Source organism: Anguilla rostrata, chromosome 5 (genome assembly GCF_018555375.3).
Source record: "Anguilla rostrata isolate EN2019 chromosome 5, ASM1855537v3, whole genome shotgun sequence".
Lineage (NCBI taxonomy): Eukaryota > Metazoa > Chordata > Actinopteri > Anguilliformes > Anguillidae > Anguilla > Anguilla rostrata.
The window spans coordinates 52514280-52530148 of record NC_057937.1 but is presented as its reverse complement, the minus strand read 5'-3'; the positions used below and the strand labels follow the sequence as shown (position 1 = coordinate 52530148).

At 47.8% G+C, this 15869-nt stretch overlaps 1 protein-coding gene across 2 annotated transcripts in view; it reads right to left on the bottom strand.

Moving 5' to 3' along the window:
- LOC135255654 (N-acetyl-beta-glucosaminyl-glycoprotein 4-beta-N-acetylgalactosaminyltransferase 1-like) overlaps positions 1 to 15869 on the bottom strand; it is an 80494-nt gene that overhangs the window by 5058 nt on the left and 59567 nt on the right. For both annotated transcript variants that reach the window (XM_064337116.1, XM_064337117.1), the window contains 7 exons: positions 14354 to 14432; positions 8754 to 8820; positions 5013 to 5156; positions 4730 to 4842; positions 3333 to 3433; positions 2773 to 2846; positions 1230 to 2523 (listed from right to left, as the gene is read on the bottom strand). In XM_064337116.1, the coding sequence (XP_064193186.1) occupies positions 1230 to 2523; positions 2773 to 2846; positions 3333 to 3433; positions 4730 to 4842; positions 5013 to 5156; positions 8754 to 8820; positions 14354 to 14432 (1872 nt within the window). The remainder of the gene's footprint in view (positions 1 to 1229; positions 2524 to 2772; positions 2847 to 3332; positions 3434 to 4729; positions 4843 to 5012; positions 5157 to 8753; positions 8821 to 14353; positions 14433 to 15869) is intronic.

Sequence of the window (15869 nt, the reverse complement as noted above, 5' to 3'; positions counted from 1 at the left end):
GGAGAGAGAGAAAGAGAGAGAGAGGGAGAGAAAGACAGAGAGGGGAGAGAGAGCAGGAGAGGAGGAGGGGGGAGAGAGAGAGAGGAAAGGAGAGAGAGGGACACAGAGAGTGAGATAGAAAGGGAGAGAGAACAAGTAAAAAGACAAGAGGGAGAGAGAGCAAGTAAAAAGACAAGAGGGAAAGAGATAAATATAGACGAGAGGGGAAGGGGAAGAGATAATGAGACACAGCAAGTCACAAAGAGATTGAGAAACAGAAAGAAAGAGGAGAGGGAGAGAGGGAGCAAGCACAAGGAGAGGGAGGCAGGAAGAGAGAAAGAGAGCACAAAGGACAAAGCGAGAGGATGGAAAGAGATAAAGATAGAGGGAGAGAGGAGGGAGGCAGAGGGAGACACAGACAGACAGATTATGTGTTCGATACAGGCATTCTCGGGCCATCACAGACACCCTCACACTCCAGCTGTCAATCTCAGCCCTGAAGAGGTCAGAAAAACTCCCATCATCATGAGCAGGTCAGACAAGCTAACTCAAGTTGAAACTGACAGATGGCTGTCCGAGGTGCGCGGCGCTGAAGAAAAGAGATGAGTGGATAAAGTTAATTTTATCAATCAGAAATGAGCCGAGTCCCCCGGGGGGAGATGTTTAAGGTGCCAAACGATGAAAAGGCCCCAGAGTGCTACTCAGCGTGACACAAGGCTGCATCTGAAGTGACAGGCCTTTCTGTTCAGCCCCCACGTGCTCATTAAGCGCCAGCCAGCCAGCTGCCGGGCCTGGCGTCTGATATTATCATCTCCAGATAAGAAAACGTATGGATCTGCGCGGCGTCAAGCCCGAGCCTGAACGAGCAAGGCACCGTCCCTGCAGGATATGAGCCCTCTAAGGCCCACCATCACAGATATGTGACTGGAATGTTCTTAACTGAACATTCTAATGCTGATGTCATAGTCACTACTGGGTAACTGAAAGCAATGGAGTTCTAGAACACTGACTTAGAATGCTGGAAAACATTCTGAAAAACCTACTCTTGAAAGGGTTAAGAAGATCCTCATCTTCACACTAGCGATAAGGTAAAGCTGTGGTATGTTATATTTATGGAGATATGTGAATGATGTTATGTCTGTATTTTGGGAGACTCTGAGCCCTCCAGCCCCCCCTGCTCTGAGACGCGCTGCTTCCCTCTCAGTGCGCTGCAGAGCGTGGGGTCTGAGACGCCCGCGTCAGCCTCTCACCCGCCGCTGCGCTCGTTGAGCTTCTCCATGTACTGGGCGAGCAGGTCCACCACCTCGCTCTCGGCCAGCTGCAGGTTCCCCGACACGTTGCAGCGCAGGTCGTTCCAGTCGGAGCGCAGCAGCTCGAAGTCCATGCTGTTCACGCTGAAGGTGCGCTGCCAATTAATGGCGTCCTCCGCCCACCCGGGCCGGGGCTCCGCCTCCTCGTAGCTGTAGTCCGAGACCCCGCCCTCCTCCTCCTCTGGCCCCGCCTCCTCCTGCCCCAGGGAGTTTGTGACCTCGGAGGTCCTCATGTAGGAGGTGACCCGGGTTTCCGTGGGTGGGGTGAGCCCCGGGTCGGCGGGTGGAGCCGGCGGGGTGGACAGAGGGGGGTCCCCGCGGTTGGGCGTCGATGTGACCGCGCCCCTCCTGCTGGGGAGGGCCGGGCTCTCCCGCCTCCCCCTCTGAGGCTCCTCCCTCCTCCTGTGAGGGTGTCGCCCCAGCTCAGCGTCCAGCCCCGCCCCAGCCCCTCGGTGGGAGGCCTTGCTGAACCCGAGGGGGGATTTGGGCCACAGCTGCCGGGCGGCCCCCAGCCCCCTGCCCCCCCGCCTCTTGGTCCCCAAGTTCACCAGTTTGGTGGTCTTGCCGTTCTGGTACAGAAAGACCCCCGGGAACACCTCCCTGGGCTGTCGGGGGGTGGTACCCCTCCTGCCTGCGGAGAGGCGGGGCCGTGTGATGTAGACCTTATTCTCCTCCTTCCCCTTCTCCTGATTGGGGCGGGGTTTGGCGGGGGCGGCCCCGGGGCCCTGGCCCTTGTGGGCGGAGTTGCTGAGGATCTGCTTGGCCCGGCTGGTGAGGGCTGAGAGCGAGCTCTTCCGGGGGAACAGCAGGGCAGACTTGCTGAGTTTGGGGGGCGTCTCCGCGGCCCCTCTCCTGCTCGGCTGCGCGGGAGCGGGGCGGACCCAGGTCAGGGAGCGGGTGAAAGGGGTGCTGGGATGGCGGAACCCCAGCGTCTCCGCTTCCTGCCGCTGCTCACCCAGAGCGCCGACCCGGGGCTCCGGGGGGTCCCTGGTGCTCCCCTCACGCCACCCCCCCTCCCGCCGCTCTCTCGACTTGAAGCCCAGCACGTCTCCCTCCTCCCCCTCCCCCTCCTCTTCCCCGCCCTCCCTGTTGACCGGGGTCCGGGGCGTGGGCCTCTGGGACGGCCGCGGAGCGCGGCTGGGCTGGCTGGCATTGGCCTTCCTCCTGGCCGGCTGAGAGTCCACCACTATCGCCTCGTCCTCCGGGTCCTCCCCTTCCTCTTCCTCCAAAAAATCTGGAAAGAAAGAAGAGTGATTTTTCAGTGACACTAACGACGAGGCCCCTGGAACTACCGGCAGCTGCCCCTCTTTGATTGCCGTCTGGGGCTCATCAGATGCCCATACACGGCTGGCAGTATTTATGACCGCTGAGGGGACAGGGAGGGAGAGGGAATCTGCAATAAAGCAGGGCTGGGACACGTCCCTGTCACGCCTCATCTAACCCCCCCAACACCCCAACCCCTCCCCGATCAGGGAAAACGCACCATCTGGGTTGGGGAAGAACATGGGCTGGTCGTCCTCTTCCTCATCCATCTTCATGTATTTGTAGAAGCCAAACCTGTCAGACGGGAGCCAAGCAAAAGCAGCACTGAGACGACTACAGGTGACACTTCCGCAGTGAATAAACTCCCATCTGCAGGTGCTCTAATTGCAAAAGTGACATGGCTTGTGCTGTACAGAGAAACTACTGAACTAATAAGCCTCAGCAAACTCAATAAACCTCAGTAAACTTAGTAGACCTCAGTAAACTCAGCAAAGCTCAGTGAATTAAGCAGCCCTTACTATTCTATGGAAGTAAAATTCCCTTGTGTCCTGGAACAGTTCTGCTCGTATTATTCTAAAGATGAATGCATAAGGCCTCCACAGGGAGTCATTATTACTGTTACGCAATGCCTGTGCTATGGTATTACTTTGTGTTAAGCACAGTAAACCTATGAAAGTTGAAGCCAAACTTCAGAGCCATTAGAGCCGTATCATTATAACATATTGATTTATAGTCATTCCTGATGAACGAAAGCATTTCATCATGCTCTGAAGTGCTTACTTCTCAAGGTAAATTGGTGACTCTCTGTAGAAGCACTTGTTCTCTTTCTCCATATGGGTAAGTCGGGTGAAGTCATTGGGATAGACGAATGACAGGTACACCTGCGTGCATGAGAAATAAAGGGATCAGGACAGCATCAGACTCTTACATTAATAACCACTGTGTACAGAACATGCATCACAGCATTCGTCCACAACTGGTACTTTTTAAGGTCCATGTATCATCTGACATATTGTGATGAATTTCAAACAAAAAATAAAATCAACTACCCCCAATAATCCAGTATTCACAATATTCAGAGCCCGTACATATACAGTCAAACACAGTAAAAACATCAAAACAGCGTTGTTGTCTTTAGGACTTGTTGCAATGACAGGCTTTGGACCAAAGGGGGCAGCAGCAGCCCGGTTTTAGGGCTTGAGAAGAGGCCGAGCATTGGGCAAAGAGGATAGAAATGCTCCGATAGTATTTCGCTATCTGGAGGACTCCGCTCTTATCTTACAAAAGCACCGAGTAAGTGGCTTAGCCTCGCCATCCTGTTAGAGCTGAAAGAGATTTCTTCATGCTCCGCGAGACAGCGGCTCCAAAGGAATTAACGGCAATACGGTATGTCATTTGATTTAGCTGCTTACCGTGACGAATTAGTCTAAAACGGAAAATAAATAAATGCATGAAAATCTCCTTTTCTAGTCACAGGCATGCAATCATGTACCAAAAAATGTATTTTTAAATAACAGACGTGTGAAATTTCATACGGGGATGGTGTGTGTTTGATGACACAGTCATAGTAATACGTTAGTACTACCCCCAAAACATTTGCTTCAAAGACTTTAAATTACAGAAATATGCCAATGATGCAGGGAACATTAATTATAATTGGTTGTTTGTAACTGTTGTCACCCTCTCAAATGACGTTAATAAAATTTTATTGAATCTCTGCATCTTTACACAAATCATTCAGATGGTAACCTACTGTAAGTATGACTCATAATAAAATTTTAATCAGTGATATTTAATGATCCTCAGTAATCACCACTTTCTGTTTGTCGTGAAATGCAAATCTCTGTGCACACACCATTCACACACACATACAAGCACATTATTCATAAACACACAAATATGCAGGCATGTACATGTATCCATGCACACACACAAACACACACCCACACATACATACACACACACATAAACACTCACACACACACACAAACTAACACACCCATACATAGTGTACACACACACACACCACACACACACAGACAAGACACACACAACACACGTACACACACACACAGACAAGCACACAGACACACACACGTACACACACACACGCATATGCACACACACGCTGGCACAGACAGAGCCTCAGACAGATGGCAGAGATCGGCGTGACTCACAAACTGCAGGCCCTGGTAGCGGGCGATGGGGAAGTCCTTCACCACATACGTGGGCGCATAGAGGCAGGGGGGAAGCACGCTCTCCAGGTGGGACGGGTCTATCATCGGCGCCCCTGGAACACATTAATCAGCAGAGCACAGCCCCGCGGTCAGCGTCTGCCAGTGAGACACACCCATCTTCAATATCACACTACTGGAGCAACTCTTCAAAGGCAAAAGGACAGAGGGGCAGGGACGCAGGCAGACAGACAGACGGACGGACAGGGCGCGCGGGCAGACGCACGGCTGTAGAAGGTGTCTCGGGGGTCCTGTTTCAGCATGTCGGCTCCGTGCTGGCTGGCGCCCGGGGCCCGGCGGGGGGGGAGGCTGTGGCTGGCCAGCGTCTGCGGGATGTGATCCACGCTGTTCATCTTCAGGCTGGACTCGTCTGCAGGACAGAGAGCGCGGGGCGCGGTCAGAGGGACCCAGCTGTGCCCAGAGTCAGAGTGGGCCCCTATGGAGAAGGGACCCAGCTGTGCCCAGAGTGGGCCCTTACAGAGAAGGGACCCAGGTGTGCCCAGAATGGGCCCTTACGGAAAAGGGACACATCTGTATCTGTATGAAACTATGAGTGGTCTCTTACCAAGAAGGGACCCATCTGTGTCCGTATGAATCTACAGTATGAGTGGTCCCTCATGGAGAAGGGACACAACAGTGTCTGTATGAATCTATGAGTGGGCCCTTACAGAGAAGGGACCCATCTGTGTCCATGTGAAACAGAGTGGGCTTTGATGGAGAAGGAACCCACACAGGTCTATATGAAACTCTTATGGAGAAATCTTTTACTTTCACAGCAGCAACAGGTAATAAAGCTGAATGAACTGTAAAAGTTACCCAGTTAATTAAAAGTTTTCAGTTCCTGAAAAGGGGGAGTCAAAACTGGCGACCTCACCACAGACAGCGTAAAAAAGGAGAGATCAGTGGAGGTCCGAAATGAAAAGGTGGAGAGAAGCAGACAGAGAAGGGTGACAGGAGAGCGCTGTGCGGAGGCGTAGAGAGACGGCCACACGCGGCTCCCCGCACGTGGGAGGGGCGCTATAAATACATCCCCGCGGCTCCCCGCTGAGAGACCCCGCTGCCGCGCGTGTCCACGCACAGCACGCAGTCGCGGGATCCCTGCGGCTCAGCCAGAGTGCAGCAAGGCATGCTGGGAAGCAGCTGGGGGACCGTGGAGAGCTGGCGAGAGCGGAGCCACCCCTTCATTAGAGCTTATCTCTCCATGATGTGAAGGCTCTCAGAGGCATCCGGGCTGGCTGGCTGGCCACGGACAGAAAAGAGTCTTTAATTAATGGTATCGATTGGCAGGCGGAGAGTGGAAGTATGATTTATGGAGCATCGCGGGGTGGCCCAGATGGGAGACGTGCTTTATAATTAAGAGGAAAAAACCCCAACTCCTCTTCCATTGTGGAGTGACGGGGCGAGCGAAGGGAACGGGGGACGTGGGAACCTCCCACTGCAGGGTGTCTGGAGGTGGACCAGGGGGTAAGTGTATTGAAAGGCTGACATTAGAGAGTCGGTTCAGTTTGCTCTCCTTGTCACCCTCCTCCTGGATGAACGAGTCCCTCATGCTCATGGACTGTGCCTGACCTCAGACACGGCATCGCCCAGGGACTGGGGAGCACAGCTCAGCTCAGCCAGGCTCGTTAACTCCACAGGCCTGCAGAACTTCCACAACTTCCTTGTTTGTTAATCAAGTGTAGAACTGACTTATTAACAATGCCTGGACAGACGGCTAAATACCCTGTGTGTGCAAATCGATCCGTCAGATAGAATGCTTAGCTTCACCACTGCTGCACTGAAATGGTTCTTACAACAGCAGTGCTCCAATGCATATGGCAATGCAGCTGTGAAGTGTGAGAGCACTGTGGGGTGGGGGGGGGGGGTGGATTTGGCAGATGCAAACAAACAAGGGAACGCCACTGGCAGAACTTTGGTTGTTTTCTTACTTCATGAATATACTGAATATACACTAGTACACTCTGATACACATGAACTAATGCCAATACAGTCCATCCATTATCTGCACCCGCTAATTCCTGGTCAGGGTCGTGGGGGGTGCTGGAGCCAATCCCAGAGTGCATTGGCAGAGAATACACCCTGGACAGCCCGCCAATCTACTGCAGGACACCCACACCATTCACTCACACACTCATACCTCATGGACAATTTAGTCTCCAATCAGCCTTCCTGCATGTCTTTGGACTGTGGGAGAAAACCTGTGAGGACCCGCAGGAAACCCACACGGACACGGGGAGAACACGCAAACTCCACACCGAAAGGATTCAAACCCAGGACCTTCTGGCTGTGAGGCGACCCACTGCACCACCATGCCACTCCCAATACAGTCTAGTTCATATTAATACTCAAAAGTCCATTTTATGTATTAATACTTAAAGTCCATGTCAAAACTCACTAATACATGTCAAAGAACGGTACAGCTCATTAAAACACATACAACATAAGAAACTCTGCTAAACACTTACATACACCAATATAAAACTACAGTACATTTGTGTACACCCTATTGCACAATAGTGTGCAATTTACAGCTCAGTACTACATACCGAATTACATTAACACACATATTATATACCCGGGCACACTCTCAACAGCATAGAACACTCTGATAAATACTTCTACTGTATACACTACGACACACTAGAATAAAATTCATTTATATTTATCATTCATTTCTATTGTGCATTTTATACTGTCACAAAACATTGTTACAAACATGCTTAGAGAAAAAACATTTCTGTTTTGGTTGCTATTGTTAAAAGTCAGAAATAACAAAGAATACCAGGGGGAAATGAAAAGCAAAAACAGACTATCAAAACTATGTGAACAAAATAAGTGTGGGCTGTGGCATTTTGACCAATATGAATAATTAAGAGAACTCAATGGCAATCTTAATAGATATCTAGTCCAGAGAAAAAATAAACAAATCACTGCTTTGTTACAACTTTGATTTTGACAGAAATCAAGACAGCTCTGTTGAAGTTCTGTAGAACTGTGTGTGGGTTTGAGAATCAAAACTAGAGTGAAAAAAGTCCGTTATAAAATGATCATTCTCCCTAGTGAGTCAGCTTTATTAAAAGAATCTTTTAAAATGAAAAGCAGAGACACAAGGCACTGTGTATTTAGTTATGTAATGTCACATCGATACATTTAGGTATGTTATCACATCAATATTTTATGGTTGCAATGTTATTAATGTATCACGTATCTCATGTGATATCAATTTAATTCTGACTTCAGTATCATATGCCTTTATTATTATATTTATACTGCATCATGAACATCCCTCAGCCAGTGGCTTCACACTCTCAGAACACCAGTACTAATAGCTATAAATGTCCAAATGAACATCATGAAGCTGTGCGCATGCTTCACTACAGATTTTTATGGAGAACTATTACTATGCTGTGCTTTGCACAATGTGACAATGTAAAAACCATACATCTTTATTCTCACTCCTATATTGCACAATGGAATTTAATTTAAACTGCACTATATTGGTCACTTGTACTGTCATGCATTTGAATTTGTTTATCCTGCGTATTACTTATTGCTCTTAAATTTTTTATGCTTACACTGTGTGAGTGAGTGGGGAGCAAGCATTCCATTGTACTAGTTACATATGGCAATAAAACACTATTATTTCACTCTGGAAACAGAAGGGGAGCAGGGTGGGTATCTTAATGTACTTGGAAATGCAGAATATTTAACAGTAAATTCATAGTGTAAATTCCTTTAAAAGCCCTCATCAGAAAAGACTATAAGCTTTATGTTCTTGTTAGCATTTATATCCCCATTATCTTTTAAAAATGAGGATATAAATGCTCTAATCTCTTTCTCTGGCGCAGCACCGCCTCCCCTTCCCCAACTCCTCCAAAAACAAATGGGGTTCCCAAATGTTCCAGAGATTAGGCTTATCTGTGAGGCGGAGTTAGGATGTACCCGTGTAACGGGAGATCAAGCTTACCTGTGTACAGGGAGATGTACGCAGAGTCGATGACCTCATACTTCAGGCCAGGCAGAAAAGGGCGCCACTAAAGGAGGGCACAGAACAGAGCGGTGAGAAAGAGCTGCTTCAGTACGGGGGCGCGTTTACTGAGGGAGGGGTCATTCCACAGAGAGACGGCTGGATTTACTAAGAGAGGGATCCCTACTGACAGTACGCTGCATAAGAGTGGGGCGTTTTAACTGAGAGAAATGTTTTTACTGAGAGTGGAGTGTTTTTACTGAGAGCGGGGTGTTTTTGCTGAGAGTGGGGTGTTTTTACTGAAAGTGGAGTGTTTTTACTGAGAGTGGAGTGTTTTTACTGAAAGTGGAGTGTTTTTTACTGAGAGTGGGGTGTTTTTACTGAGAGTGGAGTGTTTTTACTGAGAGTGGAGTGTTTTTACTGAAAGTGGAGTGTTTTTTACTGAGAGTGGGGTGTTTTTACTGAGAGTGGAGTGTTTCTGAGAGTGGGGTGTTTTTTACTGAGAGTGCAGTGTTTCTGATAGTGGGGTGTTTCTTAGAGTGGGGTGTTTTTATTGAGTGTGGGGTGTTTTTTTACTGAGAGTGTTTTTACTGAGAGTGGGGTGTTTTTACTGAAAGTGGAGTGTTTTTATTGAGAGTGGGGTGTTTTTTACTGAGAGTGGGGTGTTTTTACTGAGAGTGGAGTGTTTCTGAGAGTGGGGTGTTTTTTACTGAGAGTGGAGTGTTTCTGATAGTGGGGTGTTTCTGAGAGTGGGGTGTTTTTATTGAGTGTGCTGTATTTTACGGGGATAGAGATGTTCTTCAGACGGATGGTTTTACAGATCAATGTGCTATTCCGGTTCACACTTTACTCCCATGAATTCCTGCCAGTGTCTGAACTCAGGTGACCTTTACCTGAAACTCAATTTCTCTTTGCTAAATTTGTTTAATGTCTGGACGGTCAGACTAGAACACCTGAGCCTGGCTCTCCCTTGCAGTCCGCTCAATGATTTCCTTCATCACCGTTCAGTGTTATTTGCAATGTTATGGTCAGGGTGTTATTTGCACAGGGCAGAGGCTTTAGTGATGAGTGGAATGCTCATGGTAACACAGCTAGGGACAGGGCAGGCAACAGTTCCTTTTAAAGAGATTCTGCAATTACTGTGTCAGTTCACATTAACGTGGCTGTAATCAAGGAAGACGGGTCATTTCCTTCAATGAAGGCCAAGACTGTAATTACACTGTTGCAATTGTGTACTTAGAAACAGAAACAGACATACACACACACACATACACACACACAAAAATGCACAAAAATGCACGCACAAGCATGCACACACAAAAACAAACACATATACACATAGTCATATTCATATCCTCATACAGCTGGTTGCACAGACTAAGGTAGAATACTGCATTAGGTTCTGCAGACTGAAGGAATAGACTGCATTGAGCCACACAGACTGATTGAGTACAACACTGCATTTTGCTGCACAGATTGAGCACAAGAGACAGTAAAATGGATTTGTCTGCATAGACTAGAGACAGTGAAATGGATTTAGCTGCACAGACTAGAGACAGTGAAATGGATTTAGCTGCACAGACTAGAGACAGTGAAATGGATTTAGCTGCACAGACTAGAGACAGTGAAATGGATTTAGCTGCACAGACTAGAGACAGTGAAATGCATTCAGCTGCACAGACTAGAGACAGTGAAATGGATTTAGCTGCACAGACTAGAGACAGTGAAATGGATTTAGCTGCACAGACTAGAGACAGTGAAATGGATTTAGCTGCACAGACTAGAGACAGTGAAATGGATTTAGCCGCACAGACTAGAGACAGTGAAATGCATTCAGCTGCACAGACTAGAGACAGTGAAATGCATTCAGCTGCACAGACTGAGGGAGCGCACTGCACTCAGTATTCTCTCCATCTCGCCCGCATCCTTCTGCTCAAGGTGATGACTGCCTTTAGGGGATCAAAAAATGCAGCTGCGGCACAATGTCAGATCAGTGGGGCAGACAACGCCCACATAAGTCCTGAGGTGTCAGTCAATAACAGGGGCCGAGTGGACGAAGGGGGTCCTGGGCTGGCCAGCATGGGCCTCTGAGAGACAACCCCCTCATGGACACACACACACACACACACACGCACACACACACACGCACGCACGCACATGCACACACACGCACATGCACACACACATATAGGCACACATGTACGCACACATATAGGCACACACATGTACGCACACACACGCATGCACACCCACAACAAAACAATGGTCATAGTTAATCAAGTTTTAAAAAAACAAAAACAGTCAAGTTTAGACTATAACGATCCTCATGCCTGAATATGGTACACGAAAGGAGAACTTCTCAAAGCTATTATTTTTCACCTTTGGGGGCCGATCGATACTTCAGACTCAAACAGATTCCTATGGCTAACCGCTACGACAAAGGAATACCACACCGCCTCCAAAGAGCACCTTTTGCTTTTTCAGAGGAATGCAGAGTCTCAGATGTGTGTTGAAACAGTAAGCAGATCCTCTGACAGCCGAACAACTACAAAGATTTCTCATCCAATTAGCTCATCCGCCGTACCAGTGTATGAGATCGCAATGCTCTAAGTGCTGCGCTCTGCTCCTGTGCTGCTCGACGAGCTGTGCTCTGAAGCAGAACACAGTCTGTTCTCTGGCCCCCAACACTCAACAAAAAAAAAATGAGTCATCCATGTGCAGAGGTGTAATAAAAAAATAAAAAATAAAAAAAAACTAATAAAACAAACCGAACAAGGGATAAAATGGAGTGGGGGACCTGCGTCATCTTCTCATCTGTGCAAATCCCTGTACTGGCTGCATGCTGTTGCTGGTGTTTCTCTCGTCAAGAGTAAAACCTTTCCACTGGTGCTTCTGTTCCATGCTTTCAGGCAGAAATGCAGGGGGAGGGGAGTCTGTTTCAAAAGAAACCTTTTCCTGACACAGTTCTTTCTCTTCCTCCTCGCTCTCTCTATTCTCCCTCAGTATTCTCAAACAGCATTCGCGGCCTACCCCTCTGGAATGCCCCGGTTCGCTAACGCAGGAACTGAAGCCGCGTGAATGCTTTTCTGTGTTTTTTGCGGTGGCTGATCCACCCCACCTCTCTCTCCCTCGCCCTCGGAGGCTGACAGTTCTCTGCAAGTCGTGTTGCTGTTTGGGCTCAGTGACGATGCCGGCAAACGTGACTCGTGTTTACTAACGTGTTCGTGTCAGCGGTGTGACTGAGGACCAGTCTCTCAGCTCTAGAGGGGCTTCGAGGCCCTGTCAGAGGTCAGGAGTTTGGTGAAAAGATTACAGAGAACAGTAATTGATAGTGATTATCTTTATGAATATTAATACCCTAGATTATGCGTGCATGGATAAGCATTGTGGCTCCTTGAACATCAAAACACTTCAGTCAATGCATTTCCCATGAGGAGTTACAGGTGAATCAAAGCAAAGCGTACATTCTGAGGGTTGGCATTGAGTTACAGTACTATAGTCGATAGCAAGGTCAGTACTAGGTTATTGCAGTGCATAAAAGGCTCAGTAGACTCAGTACTGTGAATAAGAGGGTAAGTACCTGGTTATTATAATGAGAGAGTTAGTACTGGGTTACTATAGTCAATTAGATGGTTAGTACTAGGTTATTGCAGTGAATAAGAGGGTCAGTATTGTGTTATTACAGTGAATAAAAGGGGTAGTACTGGGTTATCACACAGAGAGATATATTATTGGTTTCTATTGTGAATTATATGACTAGTTGTACATTATTACAGTAAAAGAGAGGGTTGGTACTGGGGAAGTACAGATTATATGGCATGAGCCTGCGTTTATGCGCTTGGCAGGCAGGGAACACTAAAACAGCTGATTTATACTTAATGTGTTAATCCACAACCTCTGGTCTCCATAAAGCTGTCAGCTGTACTTAGATCAGTCTTGTGTTATACCCCGGTGGTCAAAGCTAAGCAGGGGCAGGTTTGTTTGAATTTGGATGGAGGAACTTGAAAACCACCTTGTGGCTGTGAGTGATGTTGCTGGGCCAGCAGGGGCACTGAATCTTCTCTCTGGACACTGGTATGTAACCTGAACTCTGAACACCTGTGTGCCCCACAACACCTGAGCATCGCTACCCCCCCCCACCCACCCCCAAATCCCCCCCACACACAGACAACACTTCCTGCTCTTAATGCATCTCTGTGTCTCACAGCCTATCAGATGCATGCAGATCATCTGCAGCTCCATTATTGATGAACAAACAGGAAGGGACAGAAGCCACAGATCTCCTGTTACGTCTCCTGAGGGCTCTGACTTCGCGTGGGCATTTATCCTGCACAGAGCGTCTGAATGAAATACTTTACACTCCCAGAATGCCCAGGGACGGCTCCTCTTCTGATATTGCTTTTGGTATCAGACATCTCAGGAGGCTTTGAGAGCGCAGTAATGTGAGAGATATGGCTAATCTGCGCTGCCTTTCTACTGCTAAAAAGTGAAGATTTCGGCCTTTCAGATTTATTACGGCTGTCGGATAAAAAGACCGGCGGACAAGCCACAGTAAATCTACCCTGTCTGTCAGGCTTTAAAATGTATTAGAGCGCTAAATCAAACCCGGACCATGTAGCAGAAGAGATTCAGGCAGCAGTTAGAGACTTAGAGCAGTGTTTGGCTCGTTAGTGCTTCCCCTCAGCACAGTTTAATTGCCTTTCATCCCATTTCCTATTATGATATAACCGTGAATAAAGGCGGTAGCATAACGTTTGCAGCTACACAGCAAAGCAGCAATGATGATAATGATCACGACTACAATATAAACCGTGTCATTACCATTGATGGTGCTTTCTCACAACAAGCGAAATGGAAATTCTTCTTCCCAGGGCACAAAGTGCTCTTTAAAGTTTTTAAGCCGCCATCTTTGATGGACGGTCCTCCACAGTCAGCGAACAGCACAAGAACAGTAGACCTGCAAGACTGCACTCGCACACATAAAACCTACCAACCTAACCCCCCCCCCCCCCCCCGTCAGGTGGAAAGACACAGAAATTAGACACGGAATCAAGGATATAAGCTGACAGTCTTTTCATCAGTGTCTTTTCATCAGTGCCATGGCAACAAAGTGCTTCTGGAATTTGAGCGTGGGCCTAGAGGACCTCCAGTGCCTAAATATATACTGTGCGCTACGCTAAGAGGAACAAGAGACCGAATGGCGAGGGGAAGTGGGAGATCCCATATGCAGTGTTAGCCAGGAGCTGTGGATAAGCCTCTGGCCTCTTTTATATATATTCAAAAAAGAACACAAAAAAATTCAGAAAGCGAATCGCTCAAGCAAAAGAAATACCTACCAGGCCCTACTGGAGAGGTGTGAGTCACTCTGACTATGTGCAAAAACACGTAGGTGTGATTTCTCCACAAATTACTGACACAGTAAGTCCCTCACATAACCCACCTGGTTCATTCTCACCTGAAGAAAAGCTGCAGACTGTTATGGACTGTTATAGTCCCCTATGGACTCTGTTCTAGGCCCCTATAGACTCTAAACTGTGTCAAACATTACACTGACTACAGCTGGTACCCAGTGCTACTCATCCTGAGATTTTCAGACTTACCCCAACCTCCACATGATCTGAGCCCTTGTCATCTTGCTTATGCAGAACCTCAAAATAGTACCGTCTGGAAGATATGAGGCTGCAGGGGGACAGAGAGAGAGAGAGAGAGCATGAGACAGAGAGACAGACAGAGAGAGAGAAAGAGAGAGAGAGTGATAATACATTAAGTTGAATTTGAGAAGTTTGTAAAATTACTTTCTTTGTGGAGTGTGAAGGGACACAGATGCTAGGAGTGTGAGTGTTGAGTTGATACAGGGAAGGAGAACACAAGGCGTTTGTTTGAACGTAAAGTGATGAAAATTGTCATAACATGCCATGATGAGAAGAGGCCATTCAGCCCAACAATGCTCGCCATTTTCCTGCCACTAAAGTGTACCTAGTGCTCGGTTCACCTACAAACTAGATAGTATCCAACACCATACCAAGCCTGGTCTTGTAAATCCCCATAGTTTCTGCCTCTACTACATGACTGTGCTGAAACCTTCACTACAAGGGATCTTCATAAGAATAAAATAAATCATACTTATATTATATTTTCACTGCAACATGCTTTGTCATGCAAGACAGTTGTAAAAATACTTAAACGTTTTTTCTGCCGAGTCGCAGAAAGCTTGCTCTACAAATGAACATGCCTGCACCTCTTTATTGTCCCCACATCCACACATGTACATATACGTGTGTGTGTGTGTGTGTGTGTGTGTGAATGTGTGTATGTGCTTGTGTGTGTATTTGTGTTCAAATGCTAATCTAAATTCAGTTGAAGAGCAGTCAGCTGAAGGGACTACGTGGGCTGAATGGACAGCACTTGGATTATGAGGCGCAACACAATCACAGAACCGTGATACAACAAACCAGTTAACATGTCACTTTGCTCTCAGTTAAGCACAAAAAGGATATAAAATTAGTTTTACTGCAAATTTGCAGTGGGAATGCCATAAAAATCATCTGTTGTGCAGGTTTTTGATAGAGTGCTTTCATTCATGCATATTCATAAGCAGATATCGGCTTGTACATACTAATGAGGCCATCCACATTTCCTTTAGAGAAACGCAGCGATGCTGCACCACTGGCTCAGCCATCGGAACGGGGTGTTGTGGGCTTCTAATAACGGGTGAGTGAGAAAGATGGGCAGAGAGCGGACGAAAGGATCAGAGGGAAAAAGAGGAATTCTGGGAAGGATAGGTAGAAGAGAGCCGACAGGGGCTATCGCGCGGGGAGGGGCGAGCGGCATGCGGATGGCATTTGCGTCCTTTTGTCTCGTTTTAATTGCGAAACAATTCCATTTCGTCCGTGATCCACGGGCAGTTCCACGGCCCGGTGTCCTGCAGCGTTTGTTAAAATCAAAGAGTATCCCCCCCTCACTCAGAGATGGGGCACGTCTCCCGCTTGGCCCCACAGTGACCGCTGCATCGCCGGCGCACACGGACCCTACACCAGCTACCGCTTCCACTGAGCCAAGGCCCACTCACCCTGCGCCGAGTCACAAACTCAGCGGAACCGCTCAGAAAAGAGACGT